Below are 25,771 nucleotides of genomic sequence, written 5' to 3' on the forward strand. Positions count from 1 at the left end.
ATTTGCCACTACTGCATATTAGCAATTTTTGTTACCTTGTTATAATTTAATTTTTTGCAAATAAAGAAATTTATTTCAAAATTTAATCTATTCTGCTGTTGATCTGTGCTTCCTCAATAGCCCATAATTCTATGCTGTCAAAAGATTTTTCGTAGCGTATAAATGTTAAGCAGATTGGTAAATTGCATACGTTAACTTTTTCTATTAGGACCTTTAGTGTGTGAATATGGTCACATGTAGTACTGAAGCCTGTTCTAAAACCGGCTTGCTCTACTGATTGATATAAATTAAAATGGTTGATTAAAAGTTGGTACTCAAAATTAATTGAAGGATTGTGTCGAAATCAGTAAGGAACTGGTGACTATTACAACGCTATTACTCAAGAATATACTACAAGCAGAGAACACTAATTAAACGACTCTTCTTAACAAAGAAACGGAAATTCATTTAATAATAGGTTTCTATTTGTAACGCGATTGATGCGAAGAACATGCCATTCAAGATGACTTCCTAACCACAACGAGCAAGTACCAAAATTATTTCCTGGTTTTTGCACCTAATCTGACCTCCCATTAATAAATTAATGCATATAGTAATATAGTCTAGGGGCAAAAGGCCGATTGAAGCCCATGGGATTTTACAACTGATTTTTATGTATTTTGACTTTTGGCAGTCTGAATCCGAATGTTCTACATGATAATCCGAATTTTTTGAGCAGAAATTTGTTATTAACAATTTATTATTAACAGTTAACCATTTGTTATTAACATTTTGTAAATGTTGATAACTAATAAACTAACAAAAGATATGCCTTTTTTTCAAAAAACATGTTTTGTTTCTTAAAAAAAAAACAAACCCAACAAACTTTGAGAAATTAAAATCGGTCCATAAGAAGCTGGGATATTGCAAATTTATTATTAAAAAATGAAAAATGATCGATAATGTCAGACATTTTTTGAAGATATTCTTCTTTAGCGGCGAATCGATTGGGGCTAAAATTTGATTGATACGCGCGCATGCGCACACCGACAGTATGGTATTAGTCGTTATACGGGCTCTGATTGGGTGTTGAAATTTTGAAATGATCTGTCAATAATTGTTCAATATGCAGGTTATCGGTAAACAAAAATATTGTATAATATTAGTTTTTATTGATGTGTGGACAGAAATAAAATCAAATTTATAATTATAGTGACTTTTTAAATAGTTTTGAAAAGCCGCAGGTACGTAATTATAAATGTTTCAGTTGGAAATACCTAATAGTTTCAATACCTATCTATTTGGAAAATGTAAACAAAATAATGTAATTACCTATTAGTAGGCAATGCTTTAATTTACATAATCTGATTACGAACAAACTTTCTACAAATCTTCATCTCATATATCGTTTTCTTACTCTATATTTTGTTGTATTTTATTTCGACAAAAATCAAACTAATAATTTTATTAAATTTATATAAATTTATGGTGTAAACGTTTAGTTTGTGTATATTCCCACATGACGTATACGCGAATGGGGTGAAGTTTGAAATGCCGTCAACTTTCGTACGGCGCGGTAGACGTGAAGTGGGTTCAAGCCCCAAGCAAGTTATTATTTTTTTATTTTTTTTATAGATTTTTGAAGATATTCTTCTTTTTTGAAAGTGGTAGATAAGAAAGTTAGTTTGATTTTTAAATAAAATAAGTACAAATAACCTTTTAAGTATATTTACTTCGTTTAAATTACCTATTATATAATAGAAGAATATCTTCTTACGTGCGTACAAAGTACACACACATTTTTTTGCTTATAACTTTGCTTTTGCTTAACGTAAAAAGATTTGCAGCGTCTCATTTTAAAGCTATGATGGAAGCTTTAAAATGAATTTTGAAAAAATTAATTTTATCAGTTTTTGACGAAGCTATATAAATTTAGAGCAGTGATACTCAAAATGCGGCCCGCGAGCCGCATGCGGCCCTCTAAATTATTTGTTAAATTTCACGTGTTTTTCAAATTATTTGATAGTGTGCCGATGTGTTTGAGGCGTATTTGTGCGTGAGGCAGACAATTCAATGACTTTAATTTTCAAAAAATATATTGAAATTTTTAAGAAATCTGATTAAAAAGCAGGCATTATTAATTTTAATAATAAATTATTGAAGTTAGTGAACAAATACCTATTTTAAAAATAATCAATACTTATTTACTACATTGCAATGACTCATTTAGTAATCACAAAAAAAAAATCATGTCCGGATTAAGAAAATAAAATTTCCTAAAAAAGAGCACAAAAACTAAGTTTAATTGCTCGTTTCAATTTTTTGCGCAGACAATTGAATGACATTAATTTTGAAATTATATCGAAATTTTTGTTTTGAAAGTTCGAGTATCGAGTTCGAGTTCTTATAAATTCTGACATAATTTCAAAATCAAAATCATTAATTTTTCTGCATAAAAAAATAGAAGCGAACCATTAAAATTAGTTTTTTGTGCCCTTTTCAAATGTGCAAACGGATTTGAAAATTTCAATATACAGGATGTTGTTTCAAGGTCACAATGAATTTATAATTATGTTTAATTCGGGCCTGGATGTTTCTTGTGATTAGTAGTTGGGTGGTTTAAGTTCTAAATGTGACATATGTGTACCAAATCTCAAAAAAATATACAAGGCTCTTCTAAAGTTATGGGTCCAGAAAAAACGGGCAAAATCGGTAAACACTCTTTAACTCGGTTATAGAAATCGGTGGGGAAATAAATTCAGTATGTCCGCCTCGTTTACTCTATTCACCATTTAAGTATTTCCGTTTATTTATTATTTCCCAAAATTATTTCATTTATTATTTCCCAAAAATAAAGCTTATGTGGATCAAAGCACATTCAGGACTTACACATAATAAGCATGTAGACCAATTAGCTAAAAATTCCCTCATCCATGGAACAGTAACCAAATATCAGCCCTGCATTCTAGATGCTTTTGCTTGTTTAAGAAATGAACAGATGAAGAGCTGGAAAACACACTGGGAAAGGTACTGTAACATTTCAACAACACAATACAGTTTGATACAACCGATTATTCCGGAAAAACCTTGGTATAAGAATTTCACCCTCCCTCGCAAATACATATCCACCATCAGTAAAATTAGATTTGGACATGCATGTTATCCTGCACATTTATTTAAAATAAACATATTAGATTCGAATATTTGTCAAGAATGTGAGGTTAAAAGTGACTTGAACCACATATTTTTTGAATGCAAAAAGCATAAACACCTAACCAATCACCTAATTAAAAGAATTATAGACCAGAACATCCCACTCCCTGTAAATATTCTCTTTATTCTGTCACTGAATAAAAAGAAAATTTTTGACTGTTTGGTATCTTTCTTGTCGGATAGTAAAATATTATTGTAATTAGTTATAAGTATTTGTAAAATATGTTTAAGAAATATAAAAAAAAAATAAAAAGAAAAAAAAATAAAAAAAAAATAAAAACATGAAACAAAAAAAAATGAATAAAAAAAAATTAATAACTAAAAAAAAATACTTAAAAAAATAATAAGAAATTAAAGAAAAAATCACTAAGAGGATTTAAACCTCCGCAGGGATGAACTGGGTTGACATCCTATCGTAGTGATAAAAAAAAAAAAACTAAAATAAAATACAAAAAAGAATGCATTTATTTTAATATTAAGATTAATATTTTTATTTGTCAAATGTATACACTATATGTTCTTGATAAACATTAAGTAGTATAATATATTTATATTTATTAACATAGTATGTACATTAGCTGTAATGAGTAGGTAAATAAGAAGTAAAAAAATTGTAATAATATTATAATAACCAAGTTTCACTAATTGGCAATATCTTTAATACATTTACTTTTGATTGAGACTGGCTGAATGACCATAGTCCAAGCCAAAAAAGAAAAAAAAGTATTTCCGTTTCCCAATGAAACACACTGTATACTAGTTCACCTTGATTGCGGCCCACAAGCTGTTGCAATGGCTACTATGTGGCCCAGAAAAGAAAAAGTTTGAGTATCGCTGGTTTAGAGTATACACTTTAGGTGTAAAAAACGGAATTTGTTTATAATTTTTATAATTTTTCGGTCGCATGAGATCAAAAAATTTAGCATCGGCTTCCTCAATATCTGATTTCTGCAAATAGCTAATATTTTAAAAAATAAACCAAACAAACTTTGAGTAATTCAAATTGGTCCAGTAGAAGCCGAGATATTGTAATTTTTTTATTAAAAAGTAAAAAATTATCGACTATGTCAGACATTTTTGCTTATACCTTTATTTACTTTTGCTCAATGTAAAAGGATTTTCATTTTAAAGTTATGATAATTATAACTAAGCTTTAAAATGAATTTTAAAAAATTTTATTTTATCAATTTTTGACGAAGTTATATAAGTTTAGAGTATACACTTTAGGTGTAAAAAAACAGAATTTGTTTATAATTTTTATAATTTTATAATTTTTCGGTGGTATGAGATTAAAAAATTTAACATCGGCTTCCTTAATATCTTCTCTCTGCAATTATCTAGCTAATAGGTATTTACTTTATTTATTGTACATTTCAAATTACTGTATTTTAGAGAAATCTGCATCAAAATGAGTTTAGTTCCAAGTGTTTTAGTCCTCATTAATATGATACTAAAACCGAAAAATTGTTATAAACAAATTCGATTGTTTTTTTACACCTAAATTGTATATTTTAAACTTATACAGGGTGTCCCGAAAAAATTGGTCATAAATTATACCACGCATTCTAGAGTCAAAAATAGTTCGGTTGAACCATATTACCTTAGTACAAATTTGCTCATAAAAAAAGTTACAGCCCTTTGAAGTTACAAAATGAAAATCAATTTTTTTCAATATATCGAAAACTATTAAATATTTTTTATTGAAAATGAACATGTATCATTCTTACGGCAGGATCATCTTAAAACAAAATTATAGTGAGATTTGTCCACCCCATAATAGTTTTATGGAGGTTTTGATCCCTTAAACCTCCCCCCCCCCCAAACTTTTGTGTACGTTCCAATTAATTCATTTTTGTGGTACCATTAGTTAAACACAACGTTTTTAAAACTTTTTTGCCTCTTAGTATTTTTTCGATAAGCGAGTATTTATCGAGATGCGGCTTCTTTTTTCTTATATTTACCTAAAAATTGTATGGGAGTTTTGTTCCTTTAAACCCCCCAATACGTGTACGTTCCAATTAAACTATTATTGTGATACCATTAGTTAAAAACAGTATTTTTAAAACTTTTTTGCCTCTTAGTCTTTTTTTTGGTAAGTCACCTTCTATCGAGATGTGGCTCCTTTTTCAAAATATACCTAAAAATGTAAATTATAAATACATTTTCAGGTTATTAACAGGTCTCTATAATCGTACTTAACCATATACAAATAATATGTGGTGGATTTAACAAATATTCAAAAGATATCGATAAACACTGGCTTATCGAAAAAGTCCTAAGAGGCAAAATGTTTAAAAACCTGTGTTTAACTAATGGTGCCACACTAATAATTAAATTGGAACGTACACAAAAGTTTGGGGGGTTTAAGGGAACAAAACCCCCATAAATTTTTATGGGGTATACAAATTTCACTTTAATTTTTATTCAAGATACTGCTGCCATAAAAATGCCACATGTCCATTTTCAATGAAAAATCTCTAAGAGTTTTCGATATATGAAAAAAAATTGATTATCATTTTGTAACTTCAAAGGGCTGTAACTTTTTTGTGTGCACTATTGTATATATAGGTAAGTGAGATTCAATCAACCTATTTTTGACCCCAGAATCTGTGGTATAATTTATGACCAATCTTTTCGGGACACGCTGTATAATTTCGTCAAAAATTGATAAATTTTTTTTAATTCGTTTTAAGCTTATAATCATAGCTTTCAAACGAGGTGTTTTAAATCTTTTTATGTTGAGCAAGAGCAAAGTTGTAAGCAAAAATGTCTGATATAGCCAATAATTTATTTTTTTAGTAAATACGCAATATCTCGGCTTCTAATTTATTGACCGATTCTAATTTTTCAAAGTTTGGTTCGTTTTTTTTAAGACACAAAACATGTTTTTTGAGAAAAAAGTATAACTTTAGTAGTTTATTATTTATAAGCATTTAAACAATTCCTGTCCAAAAATTCGGATTATCATGAAGATTCTGATTCAGCGGGTCAAAATACATAAAAATCAGTTTTAAAATCTCATGGACCTCAATACAATAGACTCCTTTGCCCCTTGACTAATTAGCCCCCTCGTCGTACTAGGAGAAAGCGTTACATAATCCCTGAAAATATTGTATCACGACGAAGACGGTCTCGGAAGACCGTATGAGAAATATAATTAAAGAAAGTGAACTCAAGTGCACAATAATAGATGTTTCAATGACCTTTCAAAGATCGTACCGCAGGTACTCAACTCTTTCACTCTCGTCGGCAGCAGACGCACTGGGTCACGGCCGTTATGGTGAATTATATCATCTTAAACTTCTTCTTCTTGACATCCCCACGAACTCCCTCTCCATGAGTGACAGTTATCAACTGTGGGTGATTCTCTAATGGTCGGTATAAATTAAAGATACAGGGGATGATAGAGCGCAATCACTCGCAGTACCAAGGTTATCGCGCATTGGCGATCCGGAAAAGATGTACCCAAAATTTTTTGTAAGTAGATTCATCATTAGTCCATTATTTCGGTAGTCATTAGTTGATTGTTCATTGTTAAACCGTTTACACGTTCTTTGATTTTAGGCGGTGCTGATTCTGGCCTTGCACGTTGCCTTAAGCACTGGAACATTCGGTGGAGGAAAAGAACAGTACGTACCAATTTGTTTAATTTAATATTTTTTAATTTTTTAACTTTAAATTTTTTTAAATTTTCTTGAACTCTAAACTTTATTGGACTAAATTAAAACAATACAATAAATAATAATATTTATTAAGGGGCTAGGCGCAAAATTTCGGCTCTAATGGTTTTTAAATGTATTCATTTTTTTCGAATCCTGAGAAAACTAATACATATTTTTGAAAAATTTAAACGTAGAATGAAAGATTACGTTATTACCGAGGGCCGAAAGGCCCTGAAAACTTCTATAATGTTTATTTTAATATGTTACAGGGGTGAAAAAAAAAGAGAAAATTTAGTGTAATTTTTAATTTCAAATATCTCCTTCAAAAGTAACATGTTGATTCTAAGGGCTTTTCGGCCCCCAGTAGGTAATAATGTAGTCTTTCATCCTGCATTTAAATTTTTCAAAAATATTTTATTGTTTTCTCAGAAATCGAAAAAAATGAATGCATTTGAAAAGCATTGTTAAGTCCTGAAAATTTTAAACAATACAATCATTAACTATTTACAGTAGGAAAAATGAAAGAATACCCATGAACGAACATATAAAACACGCTGTATTTTCCTGTCACCGTGTCAGATGAAAAATATTCCAGCGCAAGTACATGTAATAATTATTGTTACATGTACTTGCACTGGACAATTTTCTTTGTGACACGGTGACAGGAAAATACAGCGTGTTATATGTGTTCGTTCATGGGTATTCTTTCATTTTTCCGAATGTATATTATTTTATTTATTCATTCTTTTTTTTTATTTTGAAATATGTGTCTTAAGTCCTGAAAATTTTAAACAATACAATCATTAACTATTTATCTTATTTTGTTTATTAATTCTTATTTTTTTATTTTAAAATATGTAACTGCTAATGGTCACTGACACATGTATAATTTACATTTTAATTCTTTTACATTGTGTACAATATTACAATATACTTTGTGAAACAATTTTTTTAAATTAAATTGAATATCTTAAGACCACAGAATATTTTCTTTTCTTTGATATTTGTAATTTTTCTTACCTTTATACTTACTACATACTTCTTTTTACAGTATTATTTTGTAAAAACATCAGCATTTTATTTATTTCTCTTACCATCAGTTCAGTTACAAATACAAATGATTGAAAATAATCAATGTGTTTTGCATTCGTCCTGTCAAGCAAAACATTTATTTTTTCCTAGTATGTTAAAGAAAAATTCTGTTGGTCGGATAAGTAAGTTCACTTCAATATTCATTGCTGAAATTACCAATAACATCTTCACTTTTCTATAAATCAACTATCCACTTTCTGGTGAATAATATACAGGTTGATTGATTAGTGGGGTAAAACTCCATAGATCCGTTATAGTAATAGATGGCAAAAAAATTTAATAACAAAAATTGTAGCCAACTTTGAGATTCACATTTCAAAATTAATTAGAATGTTCGATAACATAGTGGCAGACCAAACTTATGTTTTTTAAATGGAACACCCTGTATTTTATTTTATATTCAAAATCTTCTTAACTTCTCCATTACAAAAATATAAAGGTATGTTATACATGGTATTTACAAAGTTATAACCAATTTTATATGAAAATCGTAACAAGTTCTTCAACTCACTGTATAAATAAAAATAAGCACAAAAGCAATACATTATTTTTTTTTCTCTGATTCTGGCTTTGGTTTAGAACTAGAACCTTTAGCCATGTAATTGTATAACTTATCACTAAGTCAGGGAAATAATGTGTAGTGTGTGTGTTGAGTAAGTGTCTTGTTACTTTGCAAAGTCGACGTCATTGTCTTTACAAAGAGACGCTAATTGTTTCCGAACGTCTGCGGTCCCTCAATACATTATTGATGGATATTTATTTATTGTCAAAATTTTCATAAATGATTGACATTGCTAATTTTCTTTATATTGAATACAGGGTGAGTCAAAACACAAGTTCATTGTTTTCTCAGTAATTTTAAATGGAACACGTCAATGGATCATCAATGCATTTTGGTAACGCAGATGTCTGTCATTATATTGTCTTTTTATCTACGAACTCTTCGTTTGTAGCTTTTTCTGGTGATTTTCATTCTAACCGTTTATCACTATGTGTGTGTTTACGTTCTACTAGTTCGCCCACCTTTGTCATTTGGCCTCTTAAAAAGTTTCCTATTTCCTTTTTTAGACCGTGAAATTGTTTTTCTTTTTTTTTATTTAAATTAACACACCAATATGGGGCGGTTATTTTACTACAATCTGAACAAAACATCTGATCAATGTATAGTCAGTGGCGGATTCAGAAATTCTTTTGGGGGCCATGGATCTTGAGGGTGATTTAATTACTTTTCTCTAATGCGTGGTCACTTAGTCTTACCACCCCTAGGATAAGTGAGTTTTCAATTATTTTTTGGATGGGCCTAATTTTTTTTGTTTGACGGCTCTCGGTTTTTCTTTTTTTGGGATTATTGAATTGCTATTTATTTTCGTCTGGGATGGGGTCATGATCCCCGTGACACATCGCTAGATCCGCCACTGTGTATAGTTCTATTTTAACTTACATTAATGCAGCAGGGGTATGTAAACTAAAAACTCACTCAGGAGTGTGGTAGTGTAAATTTAAGCAAGTTACGCTCAAAATAAAGTTGTTCCCTTTGGTTTTTGCAAAAAAAATCGGGAAGACCACCCCCTAATTAGCAACTTAAATGAAATTAATCGTTACTGCTCCACAAATTATTTTACTTATGTTGTGTTTATATGATCTGTAAGTTTCATCGATTCAAAGTGCTTATTTTTGAAAAAATTTGGTTTCAAAATATAATTTTAAAAAATTTAAATTTTGAAAAATATGTTTCTTTCAAAATAACTTAAAAATTGTTAGAGATACCAAAAATCTCAAAAAACAAAAAAGTCAGATTTGCTTTTCTGAATATCATGTATTTTTTTGTTTTTCTGTTAGACAAAAATTGATTAAGGTGATACAGTAGCGATCAACAGGTAGCCAAAACGCGTTCCAAGATTGCGGCTGTAATTTTGAATATTTTTTTGAGATATTTAGCACACTTATTCGTAATATAATAAAGAATGGCGGTACAGAGCCCAATTTGAAAAATATATTAATATGTGGAAATTACTCTGTAATTAAATACAATATTAAAAAAACGAGCCTGTACCGCCATTAAGAAGAACAAAGATATACGCTTTCTTCAAATAAACTTTTTTATCCGATGCCTAGATTTTGTGTCATTTTGGAACTACTAACGAAATAAAAAATTTTAGTAGTTCCAAAATGACACAAAATCTAGGCATCGGATAAAAAAGTTTATTTGAAGAAAGCGTATATCTTTGTTCTTCTTAATGGCGGTACAGGCTCGTTTTTTTAATATTGTATTTAATGACAGAGTAATTTCCACATATTAATATATTTTTCAAATTGGGCTCTGTACCGCCATTCTTTATTATATTACGAATACGTGTGCTAAATATCTCAAAAAAATATTCAAAATTACAGCTGCAATCTTGGAACGCGTTTTGGCTACCTGTTGATCGCTACTGTATCACCTTAAAATTTGGTGTTTCTAAATTTGCATACATTCGTGATCAGTGACTCGTTCAACCCATTTTAACTACAGCCCTTTCAATAATAAGGACTTTGAACCGATGAAACTTATAGATCATATTAAACAATATATACACGAGTCAAGAAACTTGTGAAGTCGTAATGATTAGGTTCATTTAAGATATTAATTAGGGGGTGATTTTCTCGATTTTTTTACCAAAAACAAAAGGGACTAACTTTATTTTGAGCGTAACTTGTTTAATTTAGATACTAGAAATTTTTTTTTTAACAAAAATGAAGCTTTTTTAAACACTTTAAATAAGTTGTAATGAGTGTTCCCCGAAATGTGCTTCATTTTTGGTTATTTCACTTTAAAATATTCCATTTGAAATTTGACGAATATGAACCTATTTTTGCTAAGAATGTTTTTTCGACAAAATACTTACTATTTGAGTTATTTGCGAAAAACCTTCTAAAAGCGTGGTTATTTTGTTGAAAAAATGAACATATTCACTGCTAAATAACTCAAAAAGTATTGACTTAGTGAAAAAACTCTATAAAACAAAAGTTACTTAAAATTAGCCAGTTTATCCATTTCCTGACTTTCTTTGGACGAATATTTTTTTCACCCCCAACAGGGGGTGAAAACCACCCCCAGGGCAAAAGCACATATCGGCAAAATATCACTTTTTTTCTTTGACTTGTTAGCTATGTGTATGCCAAATTTCATGTCAATCCAAGCGGTTCTTTAAAATTTAGAGGTTTTGCAATATTTTACCGTTAAAGAACGGACTATTGCATTGGCTACGATGTCTCTAGATATGTCCGACATAATCAAGAAATTTTCAATTAAAATATCTCGAAAAGTTCCCGGACTTTAAAACAATACATCTTACTATCATTTTTAATATTTTACTGTAACAAGTTACAGCTCTTGTACTTTTTATTATTTAAAATTATATTCATAAAAGTAGATCAACATTTTTTTAATGGTAGGAGGTAAGGCCCCCACACCAATTTTGCCCAGGGGCCCCACTGCCTTAAATCCGGCTCTGGTCAGGATCTTTCAAGTTAGCGTCGACCTCCTCGTCGTCTTCTGGATTTGCCAAGCCTAGTTCAGGAGAAAAAAAGTAAGCTGGAGAAGCAGCTAAACCGAATAAAACTGCCCCCGCTACCAAACGTTCTGCTACCGGTGAAAAGGCAAAATCTGTAAAGAAAGTGACTAAGGCTAAAAAAGCCGCATCAAAGGCAGAGAAGAAGCCAGCCAAGGCGACAAAAGTTGAAAAGAAGTCAGCACCTAAAACTGCGTCCTCATCCGTAGTTCCGACTTCCGCAGAGGCTAAGGCAAAAACACCAACCAAGGCGAAGGAATCAAATAAAGGAAGTCCTACGAAAAAACCAAAGGCACCTAAGCCGAAAACAGCCAAGGCTACAGCAAGTTCACCAAAAGCTAGAAAGGCTGCTCCTAAGAAGAAGAAGTAATTGGACTAATGAATATCTTCGAATTATTAAAAACAAGGATCAAGGACCACATTTTGGACCTTTTCCTAGACGAATGAAAGCGGAATGTGACTGCATATTATAGAGTCCTTTTCGCTTTCTTTATTCGTGGTATCTTGTCTTATAAATTGTAAAAGTCAGAGATTAAGGATGTTACCAGAAAGGAGCTCCAATAAGAAAAGTCTCAGATTTAAATATTTATTCACTATTTTAGTTAAAAAAAATCAACGGGAAAATCCCAGTAGCTGGCTGTGTACCATAATTAAAAATCATACAGAAGTAAAAACTTCGTTTGTACAATGGTATTAAAAAAAAGTTTATTAAAAACCATTAAAAGTCATCCAAAAGGATTCGCAAAACATTATCGATCTAGATCAGATCATCTTCAGTGCGTTCTGCATAGTACATGAAACTAGCAACCTTATGAAATTGGTAACATCGATAAATATGGTTTACATGATACTTATATGATATTTATAGCGACTCCAAGTCGATGTTAAAAGATTGAATGTGTTAGGAGTGCTCAAGGGGCAACATGGTTCCCTGCTCGATAAGAACTTGTGGTTCTTACCAGTTCAATGGACTGTGGTTGGTCTGTGTCCATTAAACTGGCAAGAACCACAAGTCCTTATCGAGCAGGGAACCATGTTGCCCTTTGAGCACTCCTAACACATTCAATCTTTTAACATCGATTTGGAGTCGCTATAAATATCATATAAGTATCATGTAAACCATATTTCTCGATGTTACCAATTTCATAAGCCCGACCGCACATCAAAGAAACATGAAACGTAAATTACGTTTCATGGAAATAAACCACTGCTAAACAAATATACGTCCGGCCATTTATGAAACTCTCCGAAAATAAAAATGTGTCATGAGCATGAATTACACTCGTTTCATTGGTAGGCGGACTTTGAGATTTGTTTAGCAGTGTTTTAGTTTCATGAAACATGTTTTTCGTTTCATGTTTATTTGGTGTGTGGCTTGGTTTAGGTTGCTAGTTTCATGTACTATGCAGAACACACTGAAGATGATCTGATCGAGATCGATAATGTTTTGCGAATCCTTTTGGATGACTTTTAATGGTTTTTAAAAAACTTTTTTTTATACCATTGTACAAACGAAATTTTTACTTCTGTCTGATATTTTAGTTTTTATTTTAATGGTGAATTTTGTATCTGGGACTTTTCTCTTTTCTTAAAGCCAATGAATTTAGGACATACGTTGTAACAAAAAGTTACTTCAAGACACAATGTTAATCTTACGTAACATTGTAAAAAGTAATAAAATGGTATTGTTAACATAATTCTTAATGCTTTTTCTTAGAGATAAAGAAAGGCATTTGGCAATATAAAAAGCAATGAAACAGCCTGAGAATAAGTACCGACTTTCCCAGTGCATTTACGCTTTTGCAAATAACGTAATATCCTGTGAATTTATTAAACGCATTATTTTTGATTCAGCATCTGTTTATAGCACTTTCTCGATCTCTCACCTCGTCTGTACATTAGCTAACAATTATTCAAAATTTAATTGATACACATTTGAATTAGCGGTTTAATAAACATATATTTTATGCGTACCTAACTGAGTTCAATGGCAACTTTCTTTTTTATATTGGTTTGAACCCAGAAGTGTGTGGTGATTTATGGCCCATTATTTTCTGTTTGGTTGCTACTATGCATGACAAATGATTCATTTGGTTTCATTTGCACAAACTGTTAGAAACTACCTTCCAACTATTTGCCAATTATTCTTATTTTATTAAAATGCTTTCCAACTTTTAATTGTTTAAGAATAAACTCTAATAGTGTTTAAACAATATTTGTATTATTTTCATACTCTCACATTTGCAAAGATTCTATTCTTCGAAAATTAGCTAAATTTTATCATTTGATCTACTTCTGTACGAAAATAAAAATAACAACATATATTGCCCTAATAAAATGTACTTGTCAAAAATAATATAATTTAGTCATCTTTCTTCTTTCCAACGTTCCACTTCCACACCACTTGCTTTATGGTACCGCATTCTTTTCAAGTACCTGATTTTGTCTGTTTTTGGACTCCTGGACATACTTTTTTTCTTCTTCTTGTATAGACATGACTCTGTCTTTTTTTTGCAATGTGCCTGTAGTAAGTTGGTGTGATGACTGTTTTGTAAATTCTGCCTTTCATTTCTTTTCCGATATATTTATTTCTCCATATTGTGTCATTCAGGCAACCTGCGACTCGGTTTGCTCTATTCGTTTGATCTTCCATTTCTCTTTCAAGCCTTCCGTAGCTAGATAGTGTCATTGTATGATAGATAGTGTCATGCCTAGGTATTTAAACTCGATCACTTGTTCTATTATCTGACCTTCTAGCTCCAATTTACATCTAATTGGATCTGCTGTTATAACCATGCATTTTGTCTTTTTTGAGGAAATTAACATGTTACAGTTTCTGGCGGTTATGTTAAATTGGTGCAGAATATGTTGTAAATAATCTTCACTTTGAAAGATTAGTATTGCATCTTCTGCATAGCAGATTATTTTAAGTTGTTTTTCTCCCATTTGGTATCCTTTTTTAGTTCTTACTTTTTTTATTACTTCGTCTGTGATCAGGTTGAACAAAAAAGGACTCAAGGAATTCCCTTGTCTTATCCCATTGCCGGCTTCAATTGGGTCAGTTAGTTCATCTTCCACTTTTACTTTTATTGTGTTGCTCTGGTAGATGTTTTCGATCGTTTTAAGTATTCTTAGAGGTATCTATCTCGAGTATACTTTTTTTGGAGGTACTATTTTTGGCACCGTATCTACTTCCATGATTGGTTGTCTTCGGCCATCACCTGGCTCGACCCTGATTAGGGCTGAACATGGACTGATGGTCAATCAGTCCATGTTTTTCTCTATACATCCCCTGTATTCGATTTCCATTGGGGGAATCTGATCTTAAGGAGTCTTTTTGTGGCGTGGTGGAAGAAGTACCTACTCCTGTTCATATCCATCACCCTCAGTGATGTGTACTGGAGCTTTTCTCGGATGGTTGATGGATGGGTATTCTTTTTAAGTTCTTTCAGCTGTGGAACTTCAAACTGGGACTATACACAACATCGTCGATCTAATATAGGCCTGGTATAATGGAATCTTTGTAAGGAACTTTGTTTGGAACAACCGTTCCTGAATTCCTTACATTGTAGATATCTTTTGACCAGCTGAAAAAATGAGGAAATCTGGCTCTGTTCATCTTGTAGATAAGGGCTGTTTTCCAGACCGTGTCGTACGCTTTTTTTATGTCGAGAATAGCCATTTCGGTGGTTGGTTTCTATTGAAACGGATTTTCGTGTCACTAACCACTCTTTCTAATCGCAATTCCTTCCAAACAAATTTTTAAAAAAGCACTGGATGAAGCAAACGAATGCATAAAAATCAGTGGAGAATTGACAAATAATATCCGATATTCGGACGATACAATCGTACCTGCCAGTAGTATCGATGAACTTCAGCATCTTAGGGACAAGGTACAAAGAGCGAATGAAGGAAGAGGACTTAACCTCAACATAAATAAAACAAAATGGATGCTGGTCAGCAAAACTCAAAAACCTGCAAGGCAATTAAAAATAAAAAACCAATTAATTCAACACGTTGACTGGTATATTATACGTTGGAACAGTCGTCAACTCAAAATAGGATCAAACAATCGAAATACGATCTAGAATTGAAAAGGCCAGAGCAAAATTTAACAACATGAGAAATATATTCACCCATTACGACATATCTCTCCCATTAAAAATACGGCTGTTAAAATGCTATGTATTTCCAGTCTTGCTGTATGACGCAGAGGCCTGAACAATAACGGAAACATTAATAACGAAGCTGGAGGCATTCGAGATGTGGGTGTACCGACGTATCCTCAAAATATCCTGGACGACTTACACCATCAGCGTAGAGGTACTGCGCCGAATGGGAAAACAAAAAGAAATCTCTTTCACAATTATTAAGAAACGGAAACTTGAATACCTCGGTCATATTATGAGACATGATAAATATCATATTATACTCCAACTGATAATACAGGGTAAAAGTAGAGAGCAAACGCGTACCCGGAAGAAGAAGACACTCATGGCTTCAAAACTTACGTCAATGGTTTGGACCAACATCAATCGAGTTATTCAGAAACGCAGCAAACAAAATTAAAATTGCTATGATGGTAGCCAACGTCCGCAACGGACAAGGCACATGAAGAAGAAGAAGAATTTCTTCTTCTTCGTTATCATGTTCATATCAATATTTTTCCTAGAAACTCCAGTAGGAATATTAGCCTATAACTTTCTGGTCTTCGCCCATCCTTCCTTGGTTTTAATAGAGGGATGAGTTTTGCATGTTTTCAGTTGTTCGGAAAAGCATATTTTGCAGGCAAAATCTGAAGATGTAGTATAATTGCAATATTATTTTCTTCGAGAACTCCTTAAGTGTAATGTTGTGGATGTCTTCAATTCCTGGAACTCTGTTTTCTTGTATTTTCTTATAATTTTTGTAACTTCTACTACTAAAACTTTATTTCTTCTTATTATTCTCTCATATTCGGTGTTAACCATTTTTCTACTGTTTCTTCATCCGACATATTTTGATGTTGCCGAATATCTGCGGCATCTTCTGTTTCACTCTCTTATTGTTTGTTAGCATTTTTCATACATTTCCGCGATTTTCTTTTGCTTTTCTGATGTTATTGAGCCACTTATTTTACATGAGGTTTCTTGTCTTGTCTGCATTTCTTCAGATAATTGGTTCCGTAAATCTTGAACCTTATTCCTCTTAGCATTGGGTACGTATACTCTTCTGGTTCCGTTTTGTTCTTTTATGACTTCTTACAGCTCGTTCAGAATAATTAGTTCGCTGTTGCTTGTAAATTCTTTTAGCATGTTGTTTTTCATTGTTTGTTGAATTTTTCTCTTGATTTCTTCAATTTTTCTTTCATGTATTCTGCAGATTCGAATTCACTGGATTTTGGTTTAAATGATTTGAAAAGAAAGTTGCTAATTTTTACTTTTCCGACACCGTTTTCAGCTACTAGATTTATATTGCGGATAAAACTCTAGTCGTAAGACAGAAACAGCTATCTGGAGATTGTGCATCTCCCCTGAATCGAAAGGAAACATAAACTGTCTTTTTCACTTCCATCTTTACTCAGATGTGAGTACTAGGGACTTTCTTTCGGACCGTTTTTCCTAGACGAATGAAAGCGGAATGTGACTGCATATTGTAGAGTCCTTTTTGCTTTCTTTATTCGTCGTCTCTTGTCTTAAAATAGTCAGAGATTAAGGATGTACCAGAAAAAAGTTCTAACAAGAAAAGTTTTCAGATTTAAATAATTATTTACTATTTTAATTTTATTTTAATAGTGAATTTTGTATCTGGGACTTTTCGTTTTTTTCTTTTAAAACTCTATTATTTTCCAACATATTGCATTATCAAAAGTGATATTTATTAAACCATAATTTCCTGATTTTCAGTGTACATATCAGAGTTCACGTGCCTAGTCAAGAAGTCCATCACAAGGAAGTGATTAAAATTCACGATCATGGAGGCGGTGGCGGACATGGCGGAGGTGACGACCATCACGGTGGTGGTGGATTCGGCGGAGGATTTGGCGGTGGATTCGGAGGTGGTTTTGGAGGAGGCGGCGGCTACGGTGGCGGCCATGGAGGAGGTGGAGGCGGAGGATACGGTGGCGGAGGAGGCCATGGCGGTGGAGGTCATGGCGGTGGAGTTTCACATACGATCATAATCAATGGTGCAGGTGGAGGCCATGGAGGTGGACACGGAGGAGGTGGAGGATATGGCGGAGGAGGCGGCTATGGAGGAGGTGGTGGACACGGAGGAGGTGATGACCACCACGGGGGAGGCGGCAGCTACGGTGGCGGAGGAGGAGGAGGATATGGTGGCGGACATGGCGGTGGAGGTGGACATCAAGTTATAACACTGCATGGAGGAGATCCGTTGCCAAGTGGAGGTATGTATTACTTGCCATTAGAAAATGCGCAATAAACAATTTATTATAAGTCATCCTTAAATAAAGATAGAGTATTTAACTGGCAAAATTTGAATAATGAACTGTCATTAACGAAATCAAATAAAAGTCAAAGTCAAATGTCAAAGAAGTCAGAGTGAGAATAGAAAAGGCTAGAAGTGCATTCAATAATATGAAACAAATATTACGTAGTAGAGACCTTAGCATAAATCTTATAAAACGAGTGCTAAAGTGTTGTGTATTGTTTGTTATTTTGTATGGTGTGGAGACATGGACTCTTAATAAACAATTTCTCAATAGACAGACTCCTCTTCGGGGCGTGAAATTATCGGTAATTTTTAAGAGCTTGAGTGTAGTTCGGTAAGATTATTTCATGGCTAAAACTGTATTTTTAAATCATTTTAACTAATATTCTATTGATATCTTTGCCTGAATATTTGCTAAACCTGTTCAGGGTGTGTTCAAGTTGTAAAACATTAATTATTGTCATTATTGTCACTGAATGTTCATTTTTTCGTAACAACGAAGGGCATCTGACATAATACTTGACGGGGGAAATTATCAGTAGTAATTACATGATAGCTCTAAAATTATCGATTTGTATTCCGAGTGACACTTTTACTGTTTTAATTTCACGACCCGAATGGGAGTGAAATTATTTCAAGGTGTCAGAAGGGCAAAACAAATCGATAATTTTTAAGAGTTCGAATGTAATTCGGTAAGATTATTTCATGAATAACACAGTTCTTTTAAATCATTTTGACTAATATTGTATTGATATCTTCGCCTGAATATTTGCAAAACCTGTTAATGGTGTTCTATTGGGTCTAAAACTTGTTGTCTGGCAATAGACTGGCTATTGCCCAATGACAACAAGTTTGAGAAAAAGTGAAGCATTACTTTCTTATTTATTCTTACTCTCATGTGATATTAGTAAGGTTATTTTTTAATACTTACATATAAAATTCAAGTCTTTGTATAAAAACATTCAGTGACATTGATCCCAATTAATGTGACATACATTTTTCAACACTTGTAAAAGTGAACATAACAGTTTAGCGAATATTTAGACGAAGATATTAATAAAATATTAGTTAAAATTTATTTTTAAATACAGTTTTATTCATGAAATAATCTTTCCGAAGTAAACTCGAGCGCTTAAATTTGCCGATTTGTGTTCTCCACGTGACAATTTGACATTAGATGCAAAACTAAAAGTTTTTTATGAATATTTTCTTAAATGTGACAGTTGTCAAAACTAGGAAACTAGTTTGCAATTAAACAGAAAAAATCTAATTAAAAAATTCCCACTGTAATTTTGTACAGTAGAAAATTACCGCTGTAATAATAATCTGATTGGACAGAATTAAACACGTGATGAAAAATCTTACTACATGATTAGTAGAAGTTAAAATCATTAAAAAATAACCGCTGTAATTTTTATTCTTGTAGCTTTCGATTGGTCAGAATCTCTATGAATTATGTGAAGTGTATAAAATGTACATAACTGATACAAGGACACTTCCTTGTGGGATACTAACTCTAATCTGTCTCAGGATAGTATTGATTCTGAATCATCTATCTGTTATGATGTATAATTCTAGGAATAGCCTAGCATCAAATTCAGTTTGTTTGATACAGGCAAGAAATAAATATAGTCAAAAAAATAATGCATTAAATTCACTCGTGGTGTCAGACAGGGATATATTATGTCACCGATATTGTTCAATGCCTACACCGAACCAATTTTTGAGGAAGAGTTAAATAATCGTCGTGAAGGTGTTAAAATCGGTGGTGAAATCATTAATAACATCAGATACGCAGATGACACCGCCATAATGGCAGATAGTCTGAAAGACCTTCAAACCCTGTTGAACGCTGTAAACAACGAATGTATTGCAAAGGGCTTAACAATCAACGCAAAGAAAACAAAATTGATGGTGGTCAGAAAAATTAATATAGAAGACTCAGTACTAAAATTAGATAACAACATCCTGGAAAGGGTGGAACACTTTAGACATCTGGGTAGCTGGATGGACTGCAGGGTGGAAAGTGATGAGGAAATTTCGACCAGAATAGAACTTGCACGAAAAACTTTATGTATTGTGTGTTCTGTATTGTGCAATAGAAGTCTTTCATTGACCACACGTCTAAGATTATTGCAGTGCTACGTCTGGTCCGTTTTGTTCTATAGATGTGAAACTTGGACCACAAAAGTGAAGAATCTCAACAAATTAGAAGCGTTCGAGTTGTGGTGGTACCATCGCATGGTCAGAATTTCGTGAACAGCAGACATATCCAACGAACGTGTGCTGTAGACCATGTACAAAGAGCAAGAATTGCATCATCATAAAAATGAGAAAGGTTCAATACTTCGGTCATATAATGAGAGGACCTAAATATCGCTTACTCCGGTTGATCATTCAGGGCAAAATCGAAGGAAAACGCTGGGTTGGAAGAAAACAGCGGTCTTGGCTGCGTAACGTTAGACAATGGACAGGTCGAACGGTCGAGGAATTGCGTCATATAGCTGCTGACCAAGAAACATTTCATCAGCTTGTTAATACGACGATAGCCAACGCTTGAAAACAAGCAAGAAGAAGATATATATATAATCAAATTTCTTTCTGCCATATTGGTGTCGGGATTACAATAATAACTTAGATATTGTGTACAAATTTACGCCACTGACTTTTATTTTGTGCCAAGACTCTTAGCCCAGTCGGGATAGCATTTGACCTTGCATTAGGAGCTGCCCCAAATTTTATTTTTCTAATCTTTAGAGAGGGTCAATATTAGTATAAATTTAAAATCTCGACTGAATTCCGCCGTTGCGTTAGCCACCATCTTGATTTTAAACGAGAACCGTTTTTGCTCAATATCTCCGCCATTTTCAATTTTTTAACAAAATGTGTAGAAACTGAAATTGTTGAAAATGCAATTTTCTACAGTTTAATTTATTATAATTTTTTTCGTGCGGTCGATATTTTCCGAGTTATGAGGGGAAAATAGTGACAGTTGTAGCATAATTATTGAATTATTGAATTATCTCGTTTATTATTAGTTTTACAACAAATATATACCTATACAAAAATGAAGAGAATTAAATTTTGTATAATTTTTATGCCGTACATTTTTGATAAAATTAATATTTAAGGTAGTACGTATGTGGTAAAGGTGCGAGCATAAGACCTGATTGATTTTGTAGCAATTGTTTTTGTTCAATATCTCCGCCATTTTCAAATTTTCGACAAAAAGTGTAAGAACTGAAATTGTTGCAATTACGATTTACTACAATTTTTTGAGAGAACCAGTGGCGGGTCTACAATTGGGGAAATTGGAAAACTCCCCCCAAGAGGGTCCAAAATTTAAAAAAAATTGTTGAAACATCACGATATATTAGCTGACATAAAACTTAAAATATCGACAGAAAAATTCAACCAATCAAACCCGCTGGTTAATTAAATTAAGTGAACTTAATGCATATAATGTCTTTTTATGTCTTTTATAACACTTAGTTTGGTTGATGTTTCATTGGAAGTTTCAAAAATTGTATAAAATATACTTCTCATTATTTTTGTTTATGTACAATTATGTCGTAAAGTTAATAATAAATGAGAAAATTCAATAATTATGCTTCCCCTCCGCTTCCATTATTTTCCCCCTTAACTCGGAGAATATTGATCGTATAAAAAAATTGTGCCAAAGAAATTGTAGGAAATTGCATTTCCAACAATTTTCTTTCCTACCATTTAGGTTGAAAAGTTGAAAATGGCGGAGATATTAAGCAACAACAGTTCTCATTTAAAATCAATATGGCGGCTAATGCAACCGCGGAATTCAGTCGAGATTTTAAATTTACACTACTATTGATCTCTGCTAAAGGATAGAATTATAAAATTTGGGGCAGCTCGGAAACAAAATTCAATTCAATAATTATGCTTCCCCCACCACTTTTTACTATTTTCCCATGTAACTCGGAAAATATCAACCGCATGAAAAAAATTGTTAAAAAGAAATTATAGGAAATTTTATTTTGAACAATATTAGTTGAAAATGGCGTAGATATTGAACAAAAACAATTGCTATAAAATCAATCCGGTCTTACGCTCGCGCCATTACCGCATACGTACTACCTTAAATATTAATTTTACAAAAAAATGAAAGAGATCGAAATTGTGTAGAATTTAATTCTCTTTATTTTTGTATAGGTACATATTTGTTGTAAAACTAATAATAAACGAGATAATTCAATAATTCAATAATTATGCCTCAACTCTCACTATTTTCCCCTCATAACTCGGAAAATATCGACCACACAAAAAAAACTATAATTAATGAAATTATATAAAATCGCATTTTCAGCAATTTCAGTTTCTACACTTTTTGTAAATAAATTGAAAATGGCGGAGATATTGAGCAAAAACGGTTCTCGTTTAAAATCAAAATGGCGGCTAACGCAACGGTAGAATTCAGTCGAGATTTTAAATTTATACTAATATTGATTCTCCCTAAAGATTAGAAAAATAAAATTTGGGGCAGCTCCTAATGCAAGGTTAGGCCTGTTATTCGTCTAACCCGACTGGACTATTTTGCTTCTTTCCAGGATTTGTCTCTCTTTTGTAGAACTTTTGTAGAACTTGTCCCATGTTTCTCTTGGTCTTCCTCTCTTCCTCTTGATATTTACTCTCGCTTCCCAAATCATTTTTACCGGTCTTCTATCGTCTATCTTTGTAAATGCCCCCACCAGCTGATTTGTCTTTTTTCTATGAATTCTAAAATTGATTCCACCTCCAGATCTTCTCTTATCTGCTCATTTCTTACCCTGTCAAGTCTTGTGACTCCTCTCGCTCTTCTTAGGTACTTAATTTCCGTCGCTTTTATTCTGCTCTTCTGCTCTCTGTTAATGTCCACGATTCGCAACCGAAGGTGAGTATGGGTCTATATATTGCCTTAAATACTTTCATTTTTGTACTTTGCGCTATTTCCTTTTTTCCTATATAAGTTTTGTTCATTGCATAATATGAATTTATTGCTTTCTCTATACGTTTATCGATTTCTAAACCTTGTTGCCCTGAATCTTCAATTTTTACACCCAGGTATTCGAAGCATTCAACTTGTTGTATATGTATACCATTGATCTGAATACTCACGTTTTCTTTAGTTTCTGCTACTAACATTACTTTTGTTTTTGTTAGGTTTAGTTTCATGCCATTTTCTTCTAATATTTCATTCTACGTTTGTAAGTTTTCCTGTAGGTCCTTTTCTTTTGCTGCCATTACAACGATGTCATCTGCAAAAGCACATTCTGATATTTCGATCGGTTGCAAATTTTTGTATCCTACAAATAGGTGTTTTGTTCTCTGACTACATTTTTTAATTATTTCGTCCATAAACAACGTAAACAATGTTGGACTTAGTCCTCCTCCCTGTCTTAGACCATCTCTTCTTATAAAATTTTCTGACTTAAGGTTTCTAGTTATAACACAATTCGTCGTATTTTTATATAGACATTCGACATTCTTCCTTAGTTTGGTTGTTATTCCTCTTTGTTCCAGAAGCGACCATACTTTTTGCCAAGGAACAAGATCAAACGCTTTTTTAAGTCGATAAACGCAAAATATGCTTTTCCTCTTCTGAGTTTCGTTTTCTCAATAATCTGTTTAATAGTGAAGATGTAATCTTGCACACTTCTTCCTTTTCTAAAGCCACTTTGAGATTCTATTAATGTTGTATCGATTATCTTTGTTGGCTTTTCTTGTAATATTTGTTGGTACAGTTTCATCGCCGAGCACAAAAGCATTATGCCTCTATAGTTTTTGCAGTCCTTTTTATCTCCAGATTTAAATATGGGTAGTATTAACGAGATCTTCCATTCTTCTAGTATTCTTTCAGCTTTCCATATCTTGTTTATTAATAATTGTAATAATATGTGTTGTCCTTGTACTCCCATATATTTGAGCATCTACGTTGTTATTTTATCATGCCCTGGTGACTTTCCATTTTTCATTTTTGCCAGTCCTTGTGTAAATTCTTCCTATGTTATTGCAGTGTCTTGCGTTTCTTCTATGGTTTCTCCGGTATTTGTCACGCTAACGGTATACGCAAGAAGAAGAAATTCACTTAATTGAGAGATAAACCCAACTTTTTATTAACGATAATTCTTTTAATGCTTCCTAATTTATTTCTAATTTTCCTAATTTAATTTTTTTAGAACAAAATATTATAAACCTTTTTTTGTTTCTGTTCTAGGCGGTGGTGGATACGGAGGAGGCGGTGGTTTTGGAGGAGGAGGTGGATTTGGCGGTGGACACGATGATCATCACGGAGGTGGAGACTTTGGAGGAGGCGGTGGATACGGAGGGGGCGGAGGTTTGGGAGGAGGAGGTGGGTTTGGCGGTGGACACGACGATCACCATGGAGGTGGAGGAGGCGGTGGATACGGAGGAGGCGGTGGATACGGAGGAGGCGGAGGATTTGGAGGAGGAGGCGGCGGTGGCCACGATCACCACGGGGGAGGAGGCGACTTTGGCTCCTCAGGATTTGGCGGTGGAGGCGGATTTGGTGGAGGAGGCGGCTACGGAGGTGGTGGTGACCACCATGGAGGAGGCAGTATCGATTTCGGCAGTAGCGGATTTGGCGGCGGCGGTGGATTTGGCGGAGGAGGAGGTTATGGAGGCGGTGGAGGTGGTGGTCACGACCATCATGGTGGAGGAAGCGACTTCGGAGGAGGATTCGGAGGAGGATTCGGAGGAGGAGGTGGTTACGGCGGCGGTGGTGGACACGGAGGAGGCGGTGGTCATGATCACGGAGGCGGTGGAGGTGGATACGGAGGAGGCGGTGGACACGGAGGAGGCGGTGGTCATGATCACGGAGGAGGCGGAGGTGGTTACGGCGGCGGCGGTGGATACGGAGGAGGCGGTGGTCACGGAGGAGGCGGTGGTCATGACCACGGAGGAGGTGGAGGTGGCCATGGCGGCGGCGGTGGATACGGAGGAGGTGGAGGAGGCGGAGGAGGAGGTGGATTCGTTGGAATAATTCATGACCACCTTGGTGGAGGTGGCGGAGGAGGCCACGGTGGTGGTGGAGGATATGGAGGAGGAGGCGGACATGGAGGTGGTGGAGGTGGTGGCCACGGCGGCGGAGGAGGACATGGAGGCGGAGGTGGACATGGAGGCTATGTATACTAGGCATCGGAAACATTATGTAATACCTCTTTCAAAAGTCTGTTTATGTTAAGTAGAATGTTTTATGTGAAGTGTTGTTGTTGAGAATGTCTGTTAATAGTTTTATTTTGTAAATATTTTTTTTATTTTTGTAATATAATTTGTTAAACAAATCATCGTATGTCTTTATTATTAACTAAAACCTATGCAACCAAACATTAATTTTATAGATATATTTTCCACTTTCCAGAAACTTCTCGATAATTTTTTCTCCCAAGTTTTAAACATTGTTCTATTTATTTTTAATGCTCAACACACCATATTATCGGCCAAGGGATAAAATACAAATAAATCCTTTCCTATTTGAATGAAATACATTTGTACTTATTGTCTATTTAAATCATAGGCGTAACCAGGGGGTGGTTTTGGGGGAAATAACCCCCCTTTTTGGACGTATTTTGAGCTCTATACGCTTAACACCATTAATATTCCATACTCCCCAGAGACCTTCAAGTAGATGTAACCGCCCTTTAGGATCATCCTGGTTACACCTCTGATTTAAATAGGTAGACTCTGTAGAAATCATCATCAATCAGCCCTTTGTATCCACTGCTGAATATGGGCCTCCCCTATTTCCGTCTACTGTCTTCTGTCCTGGGTGCTTTGAGTCCAATTCTTTTTATATCGTTCGTCCATCGAGTGAGT

The 25,771-nt window shown here is 33.6% G+C and overlaps 1 protein-coding gene across 1 annotated transcript; it reads left to right on the forward strand.

Annotated features, from left to right (window-relative positions):
• Positions 1 to 6,553: 6,553 nt before the first annotated feature.
• On the forward strand, positions 6,554 to 25,242 carry LOC114337720 (uncharacterized). The gene is made up of 4 exons (XM_028288241.2): positions 6,554 to 6,669; positions 6,757 to 6,821; positions 17,383 to 17,882; positions 24,153 to 25,242. Exons 1-4 carry the CDS (start codon positions 6,652 to 6,654, stop codon positions 25,088 to 25,090), a joined length of 1,521 nt encoding a protein of 506 aa, XP_028144042.1. The 5' UTR covers positions 6,554 to 6,651; the 3' UTR covers positions 25,091 to 25,242.
• Positions 25,243 to 25,771: the final 529 nt, after the last annotated feature.

This window comes from Diabrotica virgifera, chromosome 5 (genome assembly GCF_917563875.1).
Source record: "Diabrotica virgifera virgifera chromosome 5, PGI_DIABVI_V3a".
NCBI lineage: Eukaryota > Metazoa > Arthropoda > Insecta > Coleoptera > Chrysomelidae > Diabrotica > Diabrotica virgifera.

Coding starts and splice junctions, on each gene's coding strand:
- LOC114337720 (XM_028288241.2), top strand. Junction 6,822..17,382: donor TTCGGTGGAGGAAAAGAACA/GTACGTACCAAT, acceptor CCTGATTTTCAG/TGTACATATCAGAGTTCACG. Junction 17,883..24,152: donor AGATCCGTTGCCAAGTGGAG/GTATGTATTACT, acceptor TTTCTGTTCTAG/GCGGTGGTGGATACGGAGGA.